Here is a 26,730-nt window from a genome sequence, read left to right as displayed (position 1 = left end):
AGGACACCTCTAGGACACTTCTAGGTGCCTCTGCAGGAACGTGTGCTGCTTGGCAAGGTGTCTGGTCACTGGGGGGGCTGGTGCTCGCCAGGTGGATCGCACAACCACTCTTTGGGGAAATAAAAATTGGAGTATTAGGATGTGTAAGCACCAGGTGATTTATTTCTATGCTACTGTAATTTATCCATGCCTAAAATCTGATTTAAACTAACAGGTGCTATGAGATCCGTATTGCAGAAAGCACTAAAATGAGTATGTGTCTTTCGGAAAGTGCTCACATCCCAAGTAGGAAGGTTTTCGACAATTACCTGATTGCAGGAGTGGGGCTGACGAACGTGTGTCAGCCCTGGTACGAGTGTCATGGATGTATGGATGCGCTCCTTGTGGGAACGGGGTTATTTGCAGGATTAGGGACATCGATAATGAATCCTAGCAGAGTAAGGCATCGGTAATAAATCCTGGCAGCGAGGCTTAGGCCCGGCTGAGGAAGTGGCGCTGCCGCGACGTGAGGCGATTCCCGACTCACGAAGGCGATCGCCAGCGCGGCCGTTGCCGGGAGACCGGCCGGGTTCGGCCCGCGGCTCTTGCCCGGAGCTCCTTCCCAGGGCTCTCCGCCGGGGATTTTTCCCGAGGCTCTTTGCCAGGGCTCTCGGAGGACTCGGCGGTGGCCGCGGTCGCTGCGAGGCGGCAGCGAGACACCTCCGCCATGGCGGGCGGAGGCACTGCCGACTGCGGGCTGCAGGTGAGCGGCGGCGGCCGGGGCAGGGCAGGAGCAGGGGCAGGGGAAAGGCGACGCTGGGGAACGGGGCCTGTGAGCATTGGGAATACGTTAATTCGCAGTTACAGGCAGCACATGCACAAAAATCGGCGTTGCTCAGGAAATGGAAGCGGGCAAGCAGGCTGCCCGCGGTGAGGACACCGATGGAGCTGTGCCCCGTGCGAGGCTGGGAGCAGCCCGGCTGCCCCGGCCCTGACAGCCGGGCTGGAGGAGCAGCCCCGCCACCAGCAGGAGCCTCGGGAGGCGCCTGACGAGCCACTGCTCCTCGTATTTTGTGGGTCAGGGTCCGCAGTCCGGAGATACTGGTGCATTTCTGTGTTTACAAACACATCTGATGTGTTTACAGTCTGTAATTAAGGCCAGAGCCCCTCAGAATCATGTAAATGTATTGTGTCCGTGATGACCTGCAGCAGAGTTCAAAATATGTGAAGTTCTTCTATTGGTTTGGACCTGCCACCTGCTTCAGGTCCTGTCGTGTGGCACCTGCTGTCATAGACCCTCCTCTTGTGCTCTTCCCGATCAAAACATACAAAAGAGGCGGAGTGTCACATGATGATGCTTCCTAAGTGCCCAAAAATGGAAAAGGGATTTGCAAGATATGTTTCTTATGAAGAAGAAATATAAATAAATACATGGAGGTTTGGAGACTTTGTATTTGATGCAGATATGTTAGGGGAATTGAGATAGAATGGATACACTATGCTTCAGTATAATTGTCAATTAAATGGGCTTATCTCTGTTGTTCAGTTTTACTTACGTATATGTGGGAGGGGAGAATTAGTGCTGAACTTGAACAAGTGAATCGTCCCTTTTGTGTAAAAATTATTTGTGATGCCATTTCAGGATGAGCTACAGGAAGCAATTTCTGATTATGCAACAAGCAAGGAAAAAGATGAATATCCAGATGACTTTGAAAGTGATGAAGATGGCATGTTAAACGGTAAAACAAAATTAAATATTTTTCCTTGTGTTCTTCCTTTCGTAACTCATTACTAGATCCTAGACAATCTTTATGTGTCAGTATGATTTAGTGTTCCAAGATTTCATTTTTTAGCAACTTCTAAAGCATTGTCCTCCTCTGCCAAGTTAGCAGCAGAATTCCCAATGAAATCAGTGGAGGTGCCAGCATGCTATACCACAGAGTCTATACTGGTCCCTACCATTGTGGTCCCCAGTTCTCCTCCCTAGCCGTCTTGTTTACTTGGCACCTGGATGAGACAGTAGTGCACAGTACTGTAAATGAAAGTGGGCATGGGTAGAGAGAAAGGCAGGGTTTTTTTCTTACTGGTTTCCCAGTCTGAACAGTTGGTGAATAAGGGCTGCAGGACAGACTTCCCTGGCAGACTACATAAACCAGAAATAAGTTTGATCTGACTGCCTTCTTGGAGCAGGATGTAATTGATGTTTGCTAATGTTTATGCTTAGTCTAACAAGATAGGCCAAATGACTCTTCCTGCTGGTATGGCACTAAATGTTAAGGGAAGTAGGAATATTGAATGCAATAATGTATTTTTAAAAGGACTTTCTCTGTGGCCTGTTTTTCATTCTCATCTGAAACATCTTTTAACAGCTTGTAGGATGCTTTGATTTCCCTTTGTAGACAAGCATTAGGAGAAAAAGCTCTCTAGCAATAAATGCATTACGCTACTACCATGACATTGTTTTGTCACCTTGCTCAAGCATTTGAGCTCCAAAATTAGGTCAATTAGCAATAACAGGCTAGAGGAATAAATATTTTTGGTAAACGTTTTGGTGAACCTTGGCATTGTAGAAGATACTTCCTTTGAGTATCTTCTGGAAGACTTTAAATGGGGCAGAAGTGAAGAGAAAGGAAGGGAAGATGTGTTCTAATACCAAACATGCTCAGCTTTGTTGTTGATGACTTGCTTCCACTTTCTATAGCTTTGAGACTTTTTTTCAGAAGGACTTTAAATTGCATGGCAGAAAATGATTAATGAGTGAATATTTTTCTTTGGATTGGGTCCATGAAAATAGATGACAGGAAAGGAAGTAGAATAAGGCTGTAGTTTGGCGGCTTTGGAGAGATCAGAGGCACAGAAAGAGAAATGCTCAGAAACTTAAATCGGGAAGGTGGTACATGAAAAAATATTGTTAAGTTATAGAAGATACAGGTTCTGTGTTGCATTTTTTCCCACTTGTATCAAATAAGCAAATAAAAGTTGGTAATGTGCTCTTTGCAGGTATTGGGAAAGAAGTTGCTGAAAGTAATTCAGGTTCTACAAGCACTGGGAGATCTGTTGCTGGGAGTCCTCTCTTGAATGATGATGCTTTACAAAAGGCAGTAGATTTGGAAAAAGAAGATGCTGATGACTTGAGTTTATCCTTTCATGAAAAGAAGCTTCAGCAAATAATGGTTTTAGAAGGTGAGCACATAGAGAATCACAGAAAAGATGGCGAAGAAGGATGTTTGGAAGGTCAAAATGAGGATAATGACAGAAAAAATAATGAAGAAATACTGCAGAATAATAGTGAAAGTAATTACTTGCCTATTAACAAACTACATTAAAAAAATCAAAAGGAAAACCAACGAAAAGCAATGTCTCAGATGCATAAAAAAGGAAATGTGAAGGTGAAAAGAAAGTATTTTAATGTTGTTGCTGCTTAGCCATTTTACAGTATTTTGAAGTGTTTTAATTTGGGTTATTTCTGTGTTAATAATCATGTGCTTTAGCTCACAGCCAAAGCTTCTAAAGATACACAAACTCTGTATGCCAGGGCGTAAACTGAATCAGTGTGGGCCAAAAGCAGGAGGTTCCTGTTTGCCTTTTCCTTTCAGAAGATGAAAAACAGCTGTTTAGGTCCCTGAAGTCCAGCCCTCCATTAGTGTATGTGCATGGAAGGCCATGGGGGTTGCCAAGATGCCTCCTCAGTGTGTGCATGGCACAGAAAGCTGTATTCACATAGTATGCACTGACACAGTTTGGATGTATAGTCAAACACATAACCCCCCCAAACTTGAATGCTTCAGTGTAAGAATAGCTAATTCATTTTTAATATGCAATGCAGAATTTGAAATTCTGCTAATCAGCTATATGTGTCAAAAGACTTACTATTTTTTATGGAATTCTTAATATGAGAGGAGTTGTCCTGTTTGATGTTGAGATAAGTTTATGGCTGGTCATTACCTGTGCTGGGTGATTGCATCTTTGAAATTGGTAGAGCATGGTTAAAGGTATCAGCTTCATTTTTCCTTTCCACATGGTGGCACCAAAGTGCCACCAAAGGTATTTGAATGTGCAGACACCTTCCTGGCTGGTGTGCCTGTGTAGTTTTAGACTGGCAGAAAAGAAGCTGAAATACTCAATTTCTTCATGTGAATCAAAGTAGTGCAGTGACACACTGCAATATTGGTTAAAATTCAGTAAACTCAGAATTCTTGTCACCTTGAACATACCTTTATCACTGTAAATTTAGGGTAAATTTCTTTGATTATGGGCATTGGTGTTCCTCTTTTCAAATAATTTGGAGTTAATTTGTCATCCAAAAAATCTATTTTTCTAAAGAATCCCTTGAGAAATTTGTAAATTATTTGTGATTTGGTTTTACTCAGGCATTTTTTGGTTTCTGTCTGAGTTGTTTTACAAATTTAGATCTCTGCATTACTGGCAGTTGAAATCTGATGAAAATGGTTCTTAAGTCTTATTAGTAATGTGTTTCATAAACGTATTCACTGTTTAGGCATACATTGAGATTGAGGTGATCTCTTTAAATCCTCACTGTGGAATTTTTCATTTATTCCCTCATGTGTCCCACCCCCCTGAAGAGCCCTCCACAATGAAAGCAGTATTTGTTACCCAGAGGGTTAACTGGCATACTTCATTAGAAATCTGCCAGATGTCAGAAGAGCTCTTGCTGTGACTGCAATGACTCTTGCTTTTCGTTTCTGCACTAGAGCCATGTAAGGCAGATGGAAAGTTTTCCCTTTGTCTTGCTCTTACCTTCTCTAACATTAGTTCAAGCTTCAGCTGCTACTCCAGTCTTACATGAAAATAGAAGTGAATATTGCTCTTATTTGTATATAGTTCTTAGAAAGAGGCATACAGAAAGTACGTTATACTATATAAAATTTAGTAACAACTTTCATAGATGGGTGGTTTTTCTAGAACTACATTTTGTACAGAAAAAACAATACTCAAAAACAATGAAGTTCTTGTTAATCTGTCCTCTCAATCTTTTTTCTCCCTTTAGATCAAGATCAGAAGACTGTCAGTGACTTGAAACTGAAGGACAATGGTAGGAAATCCCCTTCTGTTGACAGTTCAGATGGAATGATGAAAATAACAGAAGAGCAAAAAATAGCTGATACAATGCAGGAGGTGTCAGTGAATGATCAGTCTGAGCATGGGGAGGCAAAAAACACATCCAAGAACTCTGTCAAGGTATTGCTCGTACACAGTATACCGTTGTTTGGAACAATGTCCTAGAAACACAATGGAGAGTTTTGTAAAGTTTCTGTTGGAATCTTAAGTGTGTAGAACACTGTGTGTATAGCTGACAACTTATATCTGGCTTAGAGCTGAGGCTCTTATAAATTCTGTATAGCTTTATGAAAGATGTAAGGAATACCTTTTCCACAAATTATTGAAGTCAGATAAAGGTATTGAAATGTGTTTTTCAGCCGTAAGAAAGTACCTTTCTCAAAGTGATAATGTCAAATATCTGTTGTGAGGATAGCTGAATAGCAGTGAGCAGTGTGTGTTGGCAGAGGATGGGGTCCATGTGTGACCTGAATAATGGATAGGATGTAAAGCACTCTATTCTTTATCCTAAAAAGACTTCAGCTACATGTAATTATTAAAGCTAAGTATTCAAAAGATTTAAAAGAGTGTTTATAGAATAAACCATCCATGTTCTTTTTACTTTTTATTATTTCTAAACTATTTACTGTATTTTTGCGTAATAAAAATGAACATTCCTAGCTGCCATTCCAAAATGATACAGGCATTCTGAAAGGTTGGTTGGTTGGTTGGTTGGTTTGGGGGCTTTCTTTGTCTGTTTTTTTTGTTTGTTTGTTTGTTTTTTTCTCTCCTTACTTTCTTATCCTGTACTATACCCTCTCTTTATTAGGGTCTCTTTCTTGCCTGTTTTTGTAACTTCATGTGGCCATGGAATATCTTGACTTAGAAGGGACTCATAAGGGCTGAATCCAGTTCTCAGTGTCCTTGTTATCTTGTAAAAACCCATTTCATCCTGATCTGTTGCTTAAGAGACTCTATAACTTTACTTTTCCCCTGTGTTTCTTAGAAACTAAGTGAAACAAAGGAGAGAGTTCTCCAAAACCCACAGGCTTCATTATCTGACAGGTAAGAGAGGAGTGACAAGCATTGTTCTGAGCCATTTAAGATGCCTGTGAGTGCCCCGAAAATGCTGCTCCCCCCTCTTATTTTCTGTCAGCATTGTCTTTGCTGCTGACAACCTCTGACCATCTGTGGAAAACAGTTTAGTGCATGTAGCATGTTGTTACGACCCTTGCTCCGGTTAGGTCAGATCAGACTCCCAGATCTTTTGCCAGTGTGTGTGATGAGTGTGTTACTGGGGTCTTTACAGGCTCTAAGCTGTTTCTTAGATGAAAGTGTAAGTAATTTGTAAATTTACAAGAGGTAAGTTCTTTCTCCTTTTCCTTTCCCCAGTCCCCAGTCAAGTGCATATTAAAAAAAAAAAAATCACAGTAACTTTGAGTATGCACTGAAATAAGAGGAACACTACTCATACCCAGCTCATACTACTGTATGAGCTGCAGTAAAAGGAAAGGTCATTAATTTATTTGTGTCCTGGTATTTTCCTAGGTCTACAACTTTTGTGCATTTAAAGAGAAAGGGGAAAGCTGTTCCATCAACTTCACCTGTTTCATCTCAGTATCTGGGATCTTTGAAGGTGTTGGAGGATAAATGCGTGCAGAAGAAAAGTCCAGAATTCAACAAAGTAGATGATTTAAGGGCAGCTGTTTATCAGGTAGATTTTAAAAATGAATGAACAAACAAACAAAATTTTGCATATAAAGGTCCTGATACAGGGGTCAAGACCTCAGATTTTCTTGAAATCAATATTTTTTGCTATATTTCTTTTATTGCCTTACAAGTATAGAAATCTTTTTATTCTGTTGGCTATGCCTTTTCCTCATATTATGAACAAAAAGCTCAATGAAAGGGACATACTTTTTTTATGTGGTTTATAAATAATTTATTGTTTCAGACTATTTTCAGGCACATATTTTCCATTATTTCTACTTCATCCTTAACATAAGTAAGTGTCTACTTACAGTTGTTTGGTTTTTTTCCCTGATATGTTCTATTCAAATGGCGTTCAGGAAAAGTTATAACAAATCCTAAACTTTTTCCAGAAGAATAATATATATAAATTCCTTGTAGAATTTCACAATTATTTTCTGGGTTTAAACAAATTTCTGCTAATCTGTTTGAGAACAACTCTCATTAACAGGCACCGTTTATATTGGTATGTGTTTTTAATACTTGTTATGGTCCTAAAACAAATTTTAGACCCTCAAATCCATATTTATATTGTCTCCACAGTTTTTGAAGCTAGAATAGTCTTCATTTAGGACACTGTTGTTTTTGAGCTGTATACCATATACACAGTTAATTCTTAAAAATTTAAGCCTGATTCTGCAGATGGCTTATAACCTTTTACGGCTGCCTGAAGTCTCACTTTTCCCAGCAGGATTTTATTCTCTTTAATTGTATGTATTTTCAAGAGAGACAACAAATGTAAACAGTATTCCTATATACCAGGTAATGAGAACCTTTATTACATTCCTCTATTTAATTTTGATTAATGCTGACATTTTTGTTGGTGTTTCTAGGAAGATGCTTTTTAAAAGATCTTTGAGCTTTTTAAGATTTTGTAGCTGTGATTTTAGAACCTTAAATTTTTTTGGTCAAAATGTTCATGTGATGACATCATAATTTTCCACATGGGATGCTTATTTAACTAGCACGTGGAAAAACTGAGAGTAATTTTGGTGGTCATTATATTGGTGCTGTTCTTTACTTATACCTTAAAAGGACTTTAAAAATATTTTAATGATTCTTACAGAACTGGTTGGAAAGGAAAAAGCTCCTTCTAATGGAATTAAAGAGAAGTGAAAAGGAAAAAGCTGAAATTCTAAGAAGCAATACTGAAAAGGTTTGTTTACATTGTTGTTTTAAAAGAAGTTGACCAGCTATGACTCTTTGAAGTGTTCTTGCTGCCTAAGTGCATTCCTCTGCTGCTGTAAGGTATCTGGTTTTCTCCAAATAGCACCAGGTGATGTGAATCAATGAATGGCAAGTCCTTCTTGTTAGGGCAGTGTCCGTCCAATCTTTCCCTACACATTTACATAAGGTGTGCTACAAATGTACTTCCTAGGTTAATTTTCGAGTTAATTTACAAAGACCTTGGGATGCTCAGCTCTTAAGGTGCTAAGTTTTGTTTTGTGCATGAGAGCATGCATTCACTCCTTGCCTCAAGAGACTCTTACCTAGACAGGGCTCTGGCTTGAATAGTATCATGCACAATCTTTGATTTGGCTTTTAACTATTTAATATGTTTCACTTCTAAGCACTTGCATTTCATATCCTTCTACACATATTTTGTGGGAGCAGTTAGTCTCATTCAAGTAAATTAAAAATGGGCATAGAAAATAGCTCTGTATATGCTTAAAATTTAATTGTAATACTTGCAATGTTGTCAGCAAATCAATATCTGTTTCTTTATTGCTCCATTTAGCAATAAGTGTAAAGCTTATTATTTCACTTAGAATTTTATACTGAAATGGATTTAAATGTAGACTTTTGTTTCCAATCTAGAAAGAAGCACTTAAAAGGGAAGAATCAATTGCATGTTACGAAGCCTGGAAAAAAAAGAAAGAGAAAGAAGCAAGGAAGTTAAACGAAAAAAAAAAGCTTGAGGAACTTGAGGAAAAGAAACCAGCAGAACAGAATAAGGAAAAAACAGAAGCAGCACAAGCGGTGATGTGAAATATGTACCTAAGTGTGTATTTGAATGTGGTTCAAGAGATAGTAAAAATATTTTTGATTAATCCAGAAGGAGATGGAAATGAACTAGAATTTTTAATCTAGACATGCTTAGTTTTTGAAGAAATCTTGTATTAGGTTTTGTTCTGTAAGAAATATGTGGTTTATATACTTGCAGACAAACAGGATTCTATATTTGGAGTCTATTAACTGAGCATAAAATAAACTTAATACAAATACATTAGCAATTAACTATTACCTACTGGAAAAATAAGATTATTTTTAGGTATAGTGATACCCACTTCTGAGCAATTCCACAAGCAAATACTCTGAAATTAGAATGTGTAGAAATTACAAAAAATAATAATGCAGATTAGACTAGTGGAGTATTGACAGAAAGGTGAGAAGTAAGATTTTTCATGGATCTGTGGTTGTCTTTAGGCATTCAAAAAATGGAAAGAAAGAAAAGTGGAATATTTAAGAGAGCAAAGCAGGAAGGAAAAACAGACTGAAAGAATGAGGAAGAAGATAGAAGAGGATCTAGTTGCAGAGAAGAGGAGAGTCAGTGTATCAGCAGTTGAAAAATGGTACTTCTCCACTGTGTTTGCTATATCATAGCTTCCAAAATCCTTGCTTAAAAATGTAATAGGTCTTCTGTGAAAACTTGATGTGCTTGTAATTGGAAGAAAATGGAATGCTTGGGATCAGACTCTTCATTCCCAATGGAGACAAAGTCTAGCAGTGCAAACCAGCTGTGCAGCTCCCTTCAGTTTATTAATTTAGTTGCTTTCCTCTCCAAGAGGATATTGACTAAGCCCAGGCAGAGATAATGCAATGATAAAATTCATTGAGTAGTAGTATGGTTATTCTTATGCTTCATTACTAAGCCATAGGAAGGAAGGTATGTCTTTAAAGTTTCATGGAATACAATGTAGGAATGCAGATGCAGAAAGAAGGAAATGAGATGTATCTGCTGGAGATACTCTATATTAGTTTTTACAAGCCAAGAATTTTCACAGACAATGCACAAATCACATTTACGTACAGAAGTTCAGAATGTTTTCGTTTTTGTTATATTAAATAAGGGAGAAAAAAGTACAGAAAAGGTGATGCCATAATAGATAGAGTAGTAAATTGATTTATACCTTGGTGACATATAAAAATGGACATGGAGGATTTTAAATACATATTCTCAATCTTTTATTTAAAGTGTTAAATACATATTTTGTCTCAATTTACTTAATTGGTCACAGATGCAGCTTTTGCTCTGTACACAATGACCTCTTGCTCTGCCCTCTCACTATGCAGGAATGAAAAGAAGGAAGAATATATAAAAAAGAAGAAAGTAGAAAAGTTCATAGAGAAAAGAAAGCGAGAAATGCAACAGGCAAAGAAGGAAGAAAAAAGTGAAAAGGCTATGGAGGAGTATGAAAGATGGCTGGTATGTGTGTTGGGTTTGTGGGGTTTTTTTTTCCTTTTGTCAAAGCCAAAACATTTGATGTAGTGTGAGCACTTGAGTATTGTAATACTCGTGGGGTGTTGTGCTGTTATGAGACCAGACGGTGGCAACATTACATCACTTGTCTCCCTTCAGTGTGAGCAAAATGTTGCTAAAGTACAGTGCACTTGATATTGGGCATACATGGAAAATATATTCTCCCTACTTACATGTCATAGAGTTTTCAGTTTTCATCAGGCTTAATTTTTTGCTATTCCATATCAGGAGCAACAATCTCTGAAGGGCCAATTAGCCAGAGCACAAAACTGCTGCAAAGTCAAACAGCATTGCCAGCTGCAACAGTCAGTGCATGTACGTTCAAGGAAGCGTTGAAAATGGAGACTTGGAGAGATCACAGTTGATAAAAGCACTTGTAATGAGGTTCTGGATGATTTCCATTTGCATGAAAGGGTGGAACTCTGATGCTCCCAATTATGTTTTTCTCACAGCAGTGTCCCTGTTGTAAAGCAGGAAATTAATCCAGTGCTCTAGTCCCAACAATAAGGCAGGTTATTTTTCCTTGCTGCAGAAAGACAAACTAGAAGAGAGATCACTAATATTCTTAGCATGTTGTTTTCTTAAAGGTATGTGACTTGCCAGTTAAAGAAGAATCTGTTTTCATTCCCGACCCTGTGACACAGTCTTTCTTCATAATGACTGTCAAGGTTTTTTTAGTTAGAAAGTGTTTCTTCTGTTGTCTCTCTTCCATGTAATTTCTGGCATGCCTTGAACATATGGTCTCTGTTGCCATTTTTAAGAATGGGATCTTGCAATCCAGCTGGATTATGGTCCTTAGAGGAATTCTTTAGTGTCAATAGCTTAAATCTTTTCTTTTCTTTTCTTTTCTTTTCTTTTCTTTTCTTTTCTTTTCTTTTCTTTTCTTTTCTTTTCTTTTCTTTTCTTTTCTTTTCTTTTCTTCCTTTCTGTTGTTGTTGTTAGGAGGGAGAGGCATATAGAAGAAAACTGAGTCAGCTAGCTGTACAGGTGTGAGATAGGTTTGGAGAGGATTTAGAGAGAATAATCATCCTTTACTTGGCTAACTCAGAAATACACAATTGCACAAAACAGCGAGAGCCTGCATGTTTTCTCTTCTCTCTGCTTCCAAACATTTTTAGTCTTAAGTTTAGATCTTTTAAGATGTTTGACCTAGTCCCCTGTTGAAATACCTCTCATTTCTGTAATCACTGATAAGAAGGTTTTTTTCTGGTCCCCATTGTCAAGAGATTTTCAGCTCAGTTTAGCAAATGATTAATGTCTGATCTTAGGTTATTTCTTGCTTGGTTAATATTCCTGATTGCCAAGGTAGGGAGTACTGTGCTTTGAGCAGTAACTAATGCTCTGCTCACTGAGACTATCCTAATCAGCTTAGTTGTACCAAAGAAAGAATGTTACTTCTCATTGTACATTTGACTTTCTTGCCGTCCTGGACTCTGTATGAAGGTAAAAAAATTACCCCGGTTCTTGGGAGTGAAAGATGCTGCCTAGCACAGACTCTCCCATTCAAATTGTGTGTGAATTCCTGAGGTTATCACTTCAGTGGGATTATTAATGAAAATTTTAGTAGTTGGTGGAATGACCAGATCTAACTAGATATACATGTGCCTACATGGGAAATAAGCAAGTATAGGATAGGATAAGTACTGAACTGGTTGGCAGAGGTATCTCTAAAATGACCCCATTTCCAGTGTCTGTGTGCAAGTGTTGATTGATGTGTCTCGTGTCCAGTCTTCACATTTTTGCTTTCAGAATTTCTGCTATCTTTTTGCAACTTACACACCTTTATTTGAGAAAGTATATTGGGAAATGGCTCTGTTATCATTTTTGGCCAGAATATTGCCTCACTTTGTACAGTTACAGAAAAGATACAGACCATTAGTGAACTGCAGGAGAGAAACACTGTAAGGTTGTCATTGTATTACCAAGGAAACTGAGGTGACATCTGCCTGCAGGTAGATAGGCATCAGATCTGAGGGCAGAATTTGGAAGGCTTTTAAAAGTATTCTTTCAACAAAAAATATTTTTTAAGGGAAATAAAATAGTAGTGATAGAGTGGGAAGTACTCTAACATGTTTTCATTAACATTCACCAGAAAGAAATGCGTACATTCATCCTCAGCTTTCCTGAAGCAGGTGTTGACCATAATGCATAGATAAAGCAGACATAAAAACCTCATTGTAGTTCTTCTAAAATAGAAGAAACATTCTGCTTTTATGTTAATGGCAATTCTGTTACTTCTGCTTTTAGAGGTCATTGTGTGAATGTTTGATAGCATAAGAGCATAGAGAAGATTACTTTTTAAGCCTGGAAATAAATGCCCTGGAAAAGGCTATTAACACTTGTAAAATACTGGCATGAAAAGGATAACCTTGAGGTGAGATGCTTTAGTATTGCCTGGAAATTCAAGCTTCTGATTATTTTGTTTCTTCCTATCATTTGCTTCTTGCTGCTCACCAAGAACTCTTCAAGCCAATCTATCTTGATAAGTGATGATTTTTTACTTACTGCATAATACCAGTGTCTGACACTTGTCATTGGCATGTACCTGTTGTGAGGAGTGGAATGAGGACAAGAATCACATAGAAAGTTTATAATGACAGATCAGTTTAGTTTCCATTATTTCTGTGATACTAATCTTGATAACTGTTTACTGTGGATAGAAGTGAGTGTCATCTCTAGATAAGTTATTGTTGTCCATTTTCTGTGATAAACATCAACCTACCATGAGCTTCTGAGAAGTAAGGCTGCTCTCAAATAGTTCTCGAAGACCAGCATAGTAATGTTGAAAGCCTTAGAAGAAGTTTGACATTTTACCTTGAATTTGAGCATGTGCAATATCTATTTTTGGCATTCTAAAGCTGTTTAAAAACATCATGAAAGGATATACTGGATAAGTCCCATGGATTTGTTACTTTTCGGGGTTAGAAATAGCTGAAGTGGGTTGTCAGTTTTATGTATTCATTAATTTCATGAGATCTCTCTGAAAATTCTTTCTAAATTGCAATTTTCATGGCCTGTCATTGCAGTAGGTTAGAAATAAGACTGCTATTGTTACTCCTCTTAAATGTTGTCAGTCTTCTGTAATAACTAAAATTCAATTTCTGTGTGGCAGTCGTACTGCTAAAGAATGTGCTCTTCCCAGAATTTCATAAATGAAAAATATAGTCATCTTGCTAGGCTATTGAGTAGGAAACTTCCACATAAATCAAGCCATACAGTTGACTTGATCTGTGTAAGACAAGGTACAGTTATTGATTTAACCTTTCACTGTTTCTGTTACTCTACTCAATTAGTGCAAATGCCATCTTGATTATTATTCTGTAGAATATTTATATCAGTTATGTCTTGTGGGAATTTGCACTGTAGTTACAAGAAGAACATAAAAACTTTGTGTGTGTTGAGGACAGGGAGGATGCCAGTAGATCTTCACTTTGAATTTAATCTTTTAAAAACAGTTAAATTAACTTAAGACTCTTTCCTTGCCTAGGATTCATTAATGCAAATTGGATGTCAAACTCAAACATTCAAAACTGAAGCACAGTTAAAAAATCCAGAGCAACTTTTGTTCCTTTTTTGTGTGGGTGTATGCTTTATTTTTGGTTGTGGTTTTTCATACTTGTGTCTGTGGTGTAACATCTATTCAGTAGAGAGTGCTTGATAAACATAAAGTATGCACATTTCTTTGTAGCATGCAATAGTGCTGCAATAAGCGTTACTTTTAATGAGTTTTCACTTACCTGTCCTGATGGTATACATATCTTTGTACAATATAATTCTATGATTATAGATACAGGAGCATGTATCATATATGTATTCCATTAGAGTGTATTCTTCCCAAGCTCATCTGTACTGCTTCACATATCTTTTTTTGAAAAATATCACTTACAATGCAGGCTACTTTTCTCTTAAACAGTTCCATTGAAGAGTTCTAGAATATCTTGAATTTGTTGTAGACCCAAAGCCACTAGTTGTGTTCATCTGATGAAATCTCTGTGGAAGGAGAAAGAAGACAAAATTGAGGGATGAGAAGAGTCAGTATGTCACAGTGCTGCAGGGCTAGTTTGTTTCAATTACTCCATTTGATCAGAACGATACAGTTTTTACAGAGAGATAATATTTTTTGTTAGACTGTGATGAACTTTTGTATTGCTTATTTTAGGAAAGGGCATTCCTTTTCCATGCAAACCTTGCCTTGCTTTTAATCAGCCTTATTAGTAATGACATGAAATTATTGTGAGTTTGTTTAGCCAGACCAGATGTTTCTAACTGAATTGGATCTTCAGGTTTATGTTGACAAAGAGCTGAAGGGCACAGATTAAAATCATATTGATAGGGTTGATATTTCAGTGTGTTGCTTTGCTTTCTACAATTTTTGGACACGTATATGTGTAAAACAGGAGAAAACTTCACTCAAGCTCTCTTTCTTAAAGTAATGCTTCCACACCCCTTTTTCAGTCTACTTCAGCCACAGTTACCTCACTATTGCCCTGCTCACGTATGAGTAACAGGCAAACACTGCCAGCATCTTGGGAGTTTGTGGATATATGGTGTCCATCAGAGGAATAGGATCATGGGTTATATGACAGTACCAGTTATCTTGCAGCTGTTCTCAAGGACCCGTACTTCCACCGCAGTGCAGATCATACATGTAAAAATACTAAACTATGGATGCTTCACAGTGCTGGCTGATGGGCTGCAAATGATGAAGGAACCAGGGCTGGATGTGGCACAGCTGATGATGGTTTTAAGTGGGCATATCCACATTGCATCCTTACTACCAGAGTTGTGTTTGCCTGTTGTTGGTCTTAGGAATGAATGTACTGTTCATGTGTGAGAAAGGCAGCTGCTCAAGGACCTCTTATCCACCCATCACAGGGGACACTGTAAATTGTGCTGTGGTCTGTATGGCCAACCTTGGTTCCACCAAGAAAAAAACTACTTTTAACTCAGTAAGAAATGTGCACCCATATGCACCACAAGCCTGCAAGGAAAACTTGCGCCCACAGAGAGCTCGCCAGTGCACTAAACTGCTAATGCAGGTGCACCTTTAAATGCTGGTCCTCTTGAGGGTGAAATGGCAGTCATCTTTGCAAAGGAGAATGCTTACATAGAATAGAACTGATTAGAAATTCAAAAATAATTATAAATAATTGCAACTTAATTTTTGAATGGCAGGTCTCTTGAAAGTCATTAGTTAATGAGACACAAAAAGAGTGTTGCAAGTATCTTGCAACCCTCATCATCCTAATTGCACTATTGCTGTTTGAAACAATAGAAAATAGAATTAGAACCTTGCATTGCTTATAACATAAGTTAGATAGATCTTTGTTTAAAATTAAATTGTTTAATTACCAATTTGTTCTAGTACATGGCAAGTGTGATTTAATAAGTGCAGAAAGTTACAATGATGCATCAATGTTCTCATTATATGAGAAAAACATATTTTGCATTGTGATTTAGGTATCCTCTTAAAGACAAGAAGCAATTAATATGAGACTAATTACATACAAGACCAATAGGCCAGTAAGGCCTAATCCAGTAGGCCTTCTGTTGGGCTTTTTGTTTAGACAGTGCACAAACCCAGCCCATCCTTGAGACAGTCATCCTAATTGTAAGTGACACCCAATGTGCAGCCTTTTGTGTTGCATTTTGCAGTGTCTGTGACTGAACCTCTAAAAGGGATGTGCCAAGCTCCAAAAGGCAAATTTCTATTGCATGTTTTCTTTTCATTTTACACAAGAATAGGATAGTAATAATGTAACTTTTCTGTTAGTAGAATTGCTGTTGAGCGGCAGGGCGGTGGTTTTGGTTTGGGCTTTTTTTCACACATCTTTTTATTCTCAGGAAAACAAAATGAGGAGAGAACAGCTTGAGAAGTACCAGAAGAAGATGCAGGCTGTCCATGGGAATGAAATGAGTCCTCCCTGGAGACCACCTGGCAAAGTCACATATTCTAGTAATTACTAAGCAGTTTATTGCCTTCCTGAAGAACAGATAGTTTACAAAGTTCTCTCAATAGCTAGTAGCTCTTCTGTTATCAGCTGATTTCCGCTGAAGCCATTATAGGTGTTAAATTATTTCTTTTTAGTTTATTTGATATCTGCAGTTTAAATAAACCTGTTACTCATTTTCATTGCTTTAGAAAATGTAATATTTTTTCTAATTCCACATTTTAATTAGTTTTGCTAAATTCCATGTTATGTCATACCTTTTTGGTGAAAATTTATATCTAGGATATTTAAAGCTGGACTCTGACATTTTTTTTTTTCATCCAATAAGTGGCAGAATGGTTGTTTTTAAGTTATTAGACCACACTCTTAAGGAGTTAATATTTGAAGAAATTATGTGAAGAGGCTGTGGGGTAAGGATGATGGTAAGGAGATGTTGGCTCTCTTGTGGAGGTAGATGACAAAAGGCTAAGGAGTATGGAAGCAGAATGTCATTTTCATACATTAATTTACAAGATACAGAGAAAATATGTATTGCAGATAGGTGAGTACAGGGTTTTCAAAAGCTCCAGGTCTGGCACTGGCTGTTCCCTCATGGCAGGCCAGGCATTTTTTCCAGCGGTAGTGGAGAAAAGAGAATCTACTGCCAGCAGAAATTTTCAAGAAGCTGAGAAGATGCCCAGCCAGAGCAGCTTCAGTGGCCCACGTAAGAGACAGAGTAAAATTACAGACAGCAGCAGGAGAGATGAAGAACTGCAGCCCTGGCAGAATGCAAAAGAATTGCCAATTCAAAAGTGGCACACCTGGATTTTATGAGAAAATACTAAATGACTTCAGGCCTTCATATTGGGGTGGTCGTGTGCATCATTGGTGCTCTGGGCTTTTAACACTTGGAGCCTTGAATTTGAGTTTAGTCTGTTAAGAAACTCCAGCTATAGTATCATGGGAGGATGAAATTTGTAGCAGGCACCAGTTTATTGTACAACAGACCTGAAGTATCTGAGACAAGGCAGCCTGTGAGACAGGGATCATCTGGATCTTTATTTTTGCAATGTCCTGCCAGAGGAAGCAAGGAAGGTCCCTATGCTGACTTGAGGGGGGGAAATGAAAAGTGTGGTAGGATTAGTGGCAGAGATCGAAGAGAGTTTGTCAGGTTTCTGTTCCTGAACTGAAAGCTGCATCCTCACTGTCTTTAAGCCTTTCTATAACTGGATAGAAGGTTTTGACAGAAGACAGAAGTGAGAAGATGTGGGTGCCATCTTTCAGAGGAATGAAGAGAAGCTCACAAATTCACAACTTCTCAATTAGGAAAAGATCCTGAAGTCTGTAGACAAGGGAAAACAGTTGGCATGTTTAACTTTTATAATAAAAATTGGGGAGCTTCATTTAATGGTATATTGTAAAAATTTGCACATGTTACAGCATAACACAAATGTCATAAAAGAATTAGAGCTGAGAAATATAAACAAATGTACATTAATGTATAAGAACATACAAATATATGTATAGACCCTATCTATATGTTTATTGATGACGGAGGGAAAATATTTTGTATTAATAAAGTATATTTTAGTAATAGCCTCAATGTTTTCATTGGATTTTAGGATACAAATCTTTATTTAAAGCTTTAGTACACAGAAATTAACTAGGCAGTGTCTAAGCCCAAGCTATCATTGTTAACATAACAAGTAAATAGGGAACTGTATCCCAGTGAAGGCGAGCTTCTACAGCATTCCACCTGTCTCCTCCAGCTCTCTGACACTTGCTGATACACCAATGCAAACATTCATTTAAGGAACATAGTTTCTAAACAATAACCTAGAAGATTTTAGTATCTCTAATTTTTTTTCTAAAGTATTTGATTTAGGCATGAAGTTGCTCCATTGGTGTGGTAAGGGCACAGGCTAATGATAAATGATTTTCAATTTTCAAATGTTTCAAGTCCCTCATTCTGGGTAAGAAAAATTATATGCTGTTTTCCATTGTGTCTTTTTTTCTTTTATATTCACAAAATATGAGATCATTTTACCTGGTCTGTATATCATGGACTGCTGTGTTTCACTTGGTTAATTATGTGTTTAACTGAGTTACTTGACTCAGACTAACAGGGATAACCTTTTCTGGGCTGTGAACACCGATGGCAGCCTTGGCTGCACATCAAAAGCTGGACTTGCTCCAGTTTGTGTGCATCTTTCTTGCACTGGGGAGCCCGAAACTGAGCATGATGCTCCAGATGCTGTCTCGCTCCCAGCTGCAGTGTCACACATGCCAAACAGAGGGGAACAATCCCTTCCACCAACCTACTGAGCACACTCTTACTAATACAGCCCACAATGCCATTGGCATTCCCTGCTGTGAGAGCCCATGGCTGGCTTATGCTCTGCTGCTTCTCCTCTGGCACCCCTGGGTACTTTCCTGCTTTTTGACCACTGGGGCTCAGGCTGTACTGTTGGAATGAGGTAACTTCACCCCAGATGGAGGACTTTGTCTTTGTTGACCTTAAAGGTTCCCACCACCCTCTTCTTCCACTTCCTGGGAAACACCCTGCTTGATTGCATGGATTTAGTTAGCTGGACCTCATCCATTAAAAAAAAAAAAAAAAGGCTAAAAAGGACATTAAGCACCTCAGCTCTTTCCATGTCCTGTGTCATTAAGTCACCTGGCCCTTGAGGAGCAGAATGCCATTCTTCTTTCTGCTCATGTACTTCCAGAAGCACCTTTGAGTCCCATATGAGCTTCAACTCTTTCTGAGCTTTGGCTTTAGTAAATGCTTCCATATTTTAGTCCATGTAGAGTAAATGTCTCTGTTTTGCTCCACGGTGCAAGTACTCTCCGTCATCTCTGTGTTTGCGTACCCTCTGAACTCCAGCAGGAGAGCCTGTTCCTGCACACTGGCTGCCTGCCCCACTTGCCTGACTACACACGTGTCAGAGTGGACTTTCTTTGATGGGGATGTCAGTGAAGCTCAACTAGCATTCCTGGGTCCCTTTGCTTCCCAGGGCAGCCTCCTGTGAGATCCTGCCAAACAGATCCCTAAATAAGCCATCATCTTCCCTCCTCAAACCAAGGTTGTGGTTCTATTTCCTTTACTGCTTCTTACATGATTAAAAGTTTCACATTCTCAGGCTTAAGGCAGTCAGGAGATCATCAGCTTTCATAACCCAGACTAGTCCATTCCTGTAACCATCCATTAGCTAAGGTCAAGTACCAATCACCTCTTAGAGCATCAGCACTTCCACCTTCAGGTTTTTGCTGACCTGTTGGCTTTTAAAGAACAATTTATGAGATTTTAATAACATTTATTAGTTAGATTTTCCCCTAATGGGTAATAAAGTAATTGCAAAATTCTTGCCTAATAATTTCAGCCTGGGGCTTGGGGAAGGCTGCTCTTATTAGCAGACTGCATTCAGGCAGTTGAACTGTTTTCAACATAGCATGTTATTTTAGCACCTACACTCAGAGGAAAAGTTCTATGAAAAGTCTTTAGTACTGCAAGGTATGTTTCCATTTTACTACTATTTCCTAAATTTATAAATTCTCTTTCTCTATGATGCTTTTATTTCTGGTTAGCTTCAGACTAGAACAATTGAAAGTTTTTTCATATAATTTTTCATTTAAGGAAGCAGCAAGAACTCCCATTATATGTGAATAATTTTTCATGAATAGGAATACAAAATTAAAATACATTCATTTTCATTAATTATAAACTGGCTTGGCTGGTCCTTGATGACAGCAAGTGATAGAAGGATAACATCAGTAAATATCAGCATTTAACTGTTGTACTGCCCAGGTGGAGCATCATATTAACTGGGTTAACTTTTATTTTCCTTTGCACCTTTTAACATGATGTGATACATTGAGCACCCATTCCCATATGCTGATTTCTAACCAAACCATGAAGGAAAAACAACAGGAAAATAAATTTAGACAAAGAGGAAATATTTTATCTGTCCTCTATCTATTTCACTTTCTTGAAGAAACATCTGGAGAATCATTGCAAATAAATGATGCTTTGGGAAAAAACTTTATTAGCTACCCTGAATTCCTCTATGCTTCTTAGCCCTTCTAATACTGAAGTATAATGGGGATGTGCAGAGGTGATTTAGTACTGAGCCTAACTGTTGGACTATGTTCTTTCTTGAAATGGGAGCAAAAAGATTTTTTGCAAGAGATCAGCAAAATGAATAGCAGTGAGAAAATAAAAGCAAACAGTACTGTCATTATTCAGTTTATCATTTGTAGAAACATTAGTGGTTATGAACATGATGCTGGATACTACACAAGCAAAATGTAAAGATGACTTGCCACAGAAGGCTCCCCATCCCAGAAAACATGCAAAGAGATTTAGTCAAAAGCACAAGGAGAATGAGGAAAGCAGCATCCCTTGCTGCACAACAGCTGTTGTACAATGGCAACAGCTCCTGGCAGTTTGGTTTCACAGTCCACCAGCTACTATCCTTGCTTGCTATCTTGCCTTCAGCAGGAAAGCCAATGTGCTGATTTTCCCCTTGACTCTTCTGTTGACCATGTGGTTAAGCATCCTCTCTCTGGCTACCTTTCATTCTTGCTTAAGAGACCAAATAATTCTGTCCATTCTTGCTGTTACACAGCATTTCCAAGAGAGATCAATCTGCTCAAATGACGAATCTGCCATCAGTATTGCTGTACAATTTAAAGAATTATTATAGCATTAAACCCTAACATTCTTATTTTCCCTTAAACAGATGGTAGTGCATCGAGCTGTTAAATTTCACCCCAACAAAACTGACATTCTGTTTAAAATTTCTATTCCTCCTGAATCAATAAAATGTAGGATTACTGCACTGGAGGAAAATTCTTTGCAAAGAATGCATTTGTAACCTATCCAAAGCAAGGGCTCTTGATAATGACCCCCAATTTTCAAGGGTTTGGATCATGAAGTATCACTAGAAAGAGAGGTTATGTGCACATAAATCAGGACAATTACAGGAGGAAACAACCAGGATTAATTAACAGCAAGTGCACATTAAGTGTTTCACAAAGACCTTGCTGATTTGCAACTTCAATAGCCTTTACACTCTCCTCTTTTTGATTCACTTGCACAGTTTCTCACACAGGTATTTTTTTAATAATCCTGTGCACCATTTAGAGCACTCATAAAAGAAAGTGTGGGAAGAGTTTTTGTCTATATAAAATTCTTGCTCCCAGTCAGAGGTACATGTAGAAGTACAATTATGAAATGGGAATGGATTCAAAACATAAGTTGCTTAATAAAATTGAGCTACCAAGACTGTACCACTCAAAAGTACTGCCACGAAGGAAGGAAGTGAAGTGTGCTAGCCTGCAGTCCAGTCTCAGAACCTCTGCACTGGACACCACTGGGCCTGGTTCCCAGCTGCCATTTTCTGCACATCTTTGCCATCAGGTTTGTGGCAAAAACCCAGCAGGTTTGTGGGGCCATGCCACAGGGCTGCAATGACATCCCAAACTCTTGCACTGTCTCGCCGCTGATGGATAAAACAGAGCAAGGACAAGACTGGCCAGTGGGGTTTTGTACAGATTTCAGTCTTTCTTAGAGGCTGAATGTCCCTGTTCTGACCTGACAGTGTTTGGGAAGATGCCCTGAACAAGCTTCTGCCCACACACGCCAGAGCAGGATTTACTATGAGTAGAATGTATTATAGTCATAGCTGGCAACGCTCTGTTTTCATCAGTTTAAATATATAATTCCTTTTAAAAATGAATAAGCTGTTGCCACAATAAAATACTCAATGGGCAATAAGTGAGTCTTACTCATCTTTAGCAAAATTGGCAGCTAAGAATAAGCACACACATATTTGTGGTTTTTCTATGAGGCCTAGATTGCACTGGAATACAGAGAAGAATATTTAAGAGGAAAAGCAAGGGTTGCTGTTTTGGCCTCACTTAAAATCTTAGTAGCTGAAGGACAGATCTATTTTGCTACATGAATACTGAACTCTAGCTCTGTACAACAAAGATTTTCAGGTGCTAAGCATCTGAACTTCCCAGAGATTTTTCTTGTGTTCAGGTCCAGCCATTCCTGGAATAAATTAGAGCACACAGCTAGTGTGGCAGGGCAGTCATTAAAGAGATGCTCTCAGTGGCCCATGGGAAGAGGTAAGACTTGATCCCCTGTGTTAGACAGATGTGGCTTCTCAACCCCGAGTCATGACCAAATCAGAGGTCAGAACACACACTTCCTTAACTCCCAGATCTGTAGTGTTCCCTGAAGATGTTTCTGCTTTTCCTACAAAGTTTTAGCTGTGCAAAGGTCCTCATAAAGGCTTCAGCTTCTGCCACATTAAACTGTGTCCCCCCTCTACTCCATCCATCACACATACTCTTTGGTTGTTGAGGAGAATGGGAACTTATATTTTAGATAATTATAATGCAATACATTGAAGAGCTACATATAGGCATTGAACAAAGTTCAGCCCCTGTCACCATGATATTTTATGAAAAATCCTTTGCTAGGATTTTTCTCCTAGCTGAGAAGCCTCAGAAAAGAAATGTAAACAATTAACTATCTGATGGCTGTGGAATGTGGTCTGGACATTGTTTACCAACAGGTGCCCCTGTGGTTGGTGCATGTGGATTGGTTTCGCTTGATGACCAATCACAGCCATCTGTGTCGAGGCTGTGAGCGGTCACAAGATTTTGTTATGCATTCCATTCCTGTTCTTTCTAGCCTTCTGATGAATCCTTTTCTCTCTATTCTTTTAGTATAGTTTTTAGTATAGCATTTTAATATAATACATATCATAATATAATAAACCAGCATTCTGAAACATGGAGTCAAGATTCGCGTCTCCACACACAGGGTATCCACCACAAGCAACTGTCCCAGAGTACCTTGAAAGATGCTCTAAGCCCCAAGTTCTGGTAATGTTGCCTGTAGCCTCTATCACTCCTGTTTAGGAGAAAATTCAGTGCCTGAACATTAGCACTCTGTGTTGCAGATCCACTAAGCTAGTTGAAGGTGACACAGTGTCGTGCTCTACTGCAGCTCACAACACCAGCTCATGGGAGTTTTCATTGAAAAGAAGTGTGGAGACAAACCTCAAACAGGGCAAGTACAGAAACTCCAAAACTGTTCATTCCAATGGACTGTTGCCAGTGTGATTGGCTAGACAGACCCACACTGAGACTTGAGGGAAAAGTTGAGAAATAGAAAGTACCTGGACATGTGTAGAGGAGACTGTTGGGCCACCATGAATACATTTTCTGTTGGGGTAAAGTATATATTAAAGTGTTTGAGGGGAAGAGGCAGGAAGCTGTAGCCACAAAGTCGTAGCTTGAAGTTTCACTCCACCTAGTCACATGAGAACACACAGCCTTTTACAGACAGTGATTCATGAAGCCAGCAAGCACAATCCCTTACCACAATTGTAGGATGGACATCAGGGTGCCTCCTGTGATCAGCACCTGACCTACCCCCAGTGCTGCACATGGGCAAAAGCTTTAGCAAAAAACATTACCTTTTCACCTTTTCTATAGCCTTTAAACTCTTGGTGGAGTAGGAACTTTCATCTGCCTGCTTTTGGGGTTCAGCATGCTGGATGCCCTGGCACAGCTGTGCCACCAGCTCTGCTCCTGCCTGGCCCTGCTCCCTACATCTCCCCACTGCCACGCTCCATAGCCCACCAGCCACGTAAGACCACAGCATGGACTCACAAGCTGCACACCTGCTGGGGAGCTTTAAAAGCTTTCATTACACATTTATAATGCCTGCTGCAGCTGCTGGTGTGGGTGTACCTCTGGGATGGATGGGGATAGAGCAAACAATATTGCAGCAGGGAGAGGTGGCACGGGGCTTTGTGGAGCCTGCTGCCAACAGAGAGGCTTTCTGCTGATAAGCATTACTTCTGCTCAGTTACTTTTTTTTATGACTCCCATCAGACATGTTCGAGCATTTCTTGTGGCCACTGACCCCAGCAAACCAGGTTTTTTGTCTGGCTCCAAACTTTTTGAATGCAATTGAAAAGCAGAAGATCCAACAAACTACACTACACATTATTTCACTTCTGCTACAGTATTCAGGCCTTCAGTCCCTCGTGGGAGCCAAGCCTCTTGTAAATATGATTATGATAAATATTTCAGTTGTATAGCATGCAGTCCATTACACAAAACCTTGCATGTCCAGGGACCAGGGCTGACAGGGCAGATAGGGCCAGCAGCTCTCCCAGGCGACTGCTCAAACAGGGCTAAGTGCTGCTGCTGGCTGGTGCTTAGACAGCAAGGAACAAAGCACTTTGGGCAGCTCAGTAAACCCAAATCCCATATTCAATTATGGGTAGAGAATGTCTGTTTTGACTGAAACTCTCAAAATAGCTTAGCTTACTTTTCTAAGTGAGAAAGCTTTGGAAATGTGTTGTTTTTGTTGCCTTACAACCTGGGATAAATGCTGCTCTTCTCCCTTCACTGCCCTTGGGAAGCTGATTTTCAGCTGAGATTCACTTTGCCAGCTAATGAAAAAGGCTGCATTAAATGGCAGTAGCAGCAACAGGACACAGATGGTGCTGCATTACCACGCCCCTGGAGAGCAGCCAGGAGGGATCCCACTCAGCCTCATCTGCACCCAGCGAGTAGAGAATCTCTCTTTGCCCTGAGGGTCTCCTTTTACCAGCCTGATCCTGCAGGGACACCCTGCTCACTTATAGTCAGCTCTCATTCTTTACAGCAGTAACACAGAGAAGTTGGCATGAATGTTTTACCAAAGGAGCTTTGGGATGGGTAGACCTTGGAAACCTAATGTCCCTTGAGCACAAGTGCACACATAGGTATTTGTCATTAAGTTTGTGAAGGGCATCAGGAACTGCTTGTTTTTCTTCATTCATGCTTTATATTGAAAAAATAGGTGTTGCTGTAGTCTTGCAGCAAAGAAACTTACTGAAAACTGTAGGGAAACTAGAGACAGATCTTTTATTACTGCAATGAAAATCTTCTAGATATGTGTCCAAAATCCTGACTCCTGCACGTAACTGGCTTGTGGTGTAGTATAGCTCATCTCTTGTATTCACGTGCCCTGTATCCTTGCTAAAATGCTAGCGAGCACCAAGCTGGTTGAAGGTACTTGTTTAAGAGGGAGAGAGGGGTTGTCAGCCAGGCCCTGGTGTGATTTACAGAGCAGCACTTGGGAGGTCTGGAGCTGCCTTCAGGATGCTGCTGAGAGGGCCTGGTGAAGCAGTGGGCACACTGATGCTCAGCATCACCCTGGTGAATCCTTCATGCCAAGCCCCCATGTGCTCTGCCAGCTGCCTCTCCCGTGGGACCCTCACAGCCTGGCAGCAGCACAAATAGGGGAGGTCACCCAGATGTGCTTTATGGGGTCATGTGCACTCAAATTTGGCTGGAGGATTCACATATGTAAAGGAGGAGCAGGAACTTGGAAAGGAGGGTGTCGCTAGAAAGGAAATTTAGAAGATGGGGAACCTGTGGCATCTTCCTGACCAGTATCCCAGCTGTGGGAACTCTGGAATAACAGGAACTTTTCAAGTGCATTTTCAGGTTCACTCTAACCCCGAGTTCCACTCCTCATGCTTGGAGTTTTGTGGTGCAGATGCTGATCACTCCTGATTTGCCTCTGTGATGTTGCCTGATGTGGGAGGTGAGGAGGAAATCTGAATGGACAACGCCCAGGGAAGCATGGGTGTTGCCAGTGCAGCACACAGGGAATGAGAGATGGAGGCCAACAGGAAAGGCTGCTAAGGAGTGGGATAGGCAGCATCACTGGCATGAGTGGAGTGGGAGTCACAAGTCCTTTCTATCCACTCCCATCTTTTCTCCTGGACACTTTTGCCAGCATTAAGGCTGTGCATTTGGCCATTGTAATTAGCAACAGCCTTGTATTTTTACATAGGTTTCCCTGATGGGAAGTAATTATATATTACTGCAGAAAGGCAATGAGGCTCACATTCCCCCTGAATAAATATAATCCTTATTATTACTGTTTGTTGTTATTGTTTATTATCTATTCAATGCACTTTCAGTATAATTCCTATATTTCAAAAAAGGAAGCACACAGATGGGAAAGGGTCAGACCATGGTAAATACCTGGCAAGTGCTACGAAAGAAATATGGTGCAGTAACTCTTGCAGTAAGCCTTGCCAGAGGGAGTACTTGCCATGAAAATACAAAAGTTAGAATCAAATATGTAGCAACAAAGGAAGATTTAATTGAATGAAAATACAGAGCAAGGAAGAGAAAAGCTGAATCCTGGCACCTAAACAAAGGCATGAAGAAAAATTTAAGATAAAAGCATAGGGACTAAACACAGCTATGAAAAGGTTGGTTGGAGTTATCAACGCAAGAACAAAATTCATGGGGAAAATTTGGCTTGCTTATGCTTTCTGGAGGAGCTGAAGATAATGGCTCTGAATGTTTATGTCTGCTCTCCAGAAACAGTATTCTTGTAAGATTATTTTGCTAATTGTATGACATTTCATAATCTGTTTTTGCTAGACATGGTACAGCAACTGTGATGATATCAGGCAGTGATGATTTGATTGTGATGTT

General features: G+C 39.5%; 1 protein-coding gene across 1 annotated transcript; it reads left to right on the top strand.

Annotated features, from left to right (window-relative positions):
• The first annotated feature begins 623 nt into the window (after positions 1-623).
• Positions 624-17,619, top strand: MAP9 (microtubule associated protein 9). The gene is made up of 11 exons (XM_041395713.1): positions 624-742; positions 1,622-1,718; positions 2,980-3,162; positions 4,988-5,178; positions 6,044-6,102; positions 6,586-6,751; positions 7,853-7,942; positions 8,605-8,766; positions 9,214-9,359; positions 10,081-10,213; positions 16,112-17,619. The coding sequence occupies exons 1-11, from the start codon at positions 707-709 to the stop codon at positions 16,232-16,234; spliced, it is 1,386 nt and encodes a 461-aa protein (XP_041251647.1). The 5' UTR covers positions 624-706; the 3' UTR covers positions 16,235-17,619.
• The last annotated feature ends 9,111 nt before the right edge of the window (positions 17,620-26,730 follow it).

The sequence above is a fragment of the Onychostruthus taczanowskii genome, unplaced genomic scaffold (assembly GCF_017590055.1).
Source record: "Onychostruthus taczanowskii isolate IOZ18803 unplaced genomic scaffold, ASM1759005v1 scaffold12, whole genome shotgun sequence".
NCBI classification, from domain to species: domain Eukaryota; kingdom Metazoa; phylum Chordata; class Aves; order Passeriformes; family Passeridae; genus Onychostruthus; species Onychostruthus taczanowskii.
The sequence above is the reverse complement of the archived record's forward strand: the minus strand, read 5'-3'. Positions and strand labels throughout refer to the sequence as shown.

Coding starts and splice junctions, on each gene's coding strand:
- MAP9 (XM_041395713.1), top strand. CDS start 707: ATGGCGGGCGGAGGCACTGCCGACTGCGGGCTGCAG. Junction 3,163..4,987: donor GCAAATAATGGTTTTAGAAG/GTGAGCACATAG, acceptor TTCTCCCTTTAG/ATCAAGATCAGAAGACTGTC. Junction 7,943..8,604: donor TAAGAAGCAATACTGAAAAG/GTTTGTTTACAT, acceptor TTTCCAATCTAG/AAAGAAGCACTTAAAAGGGA.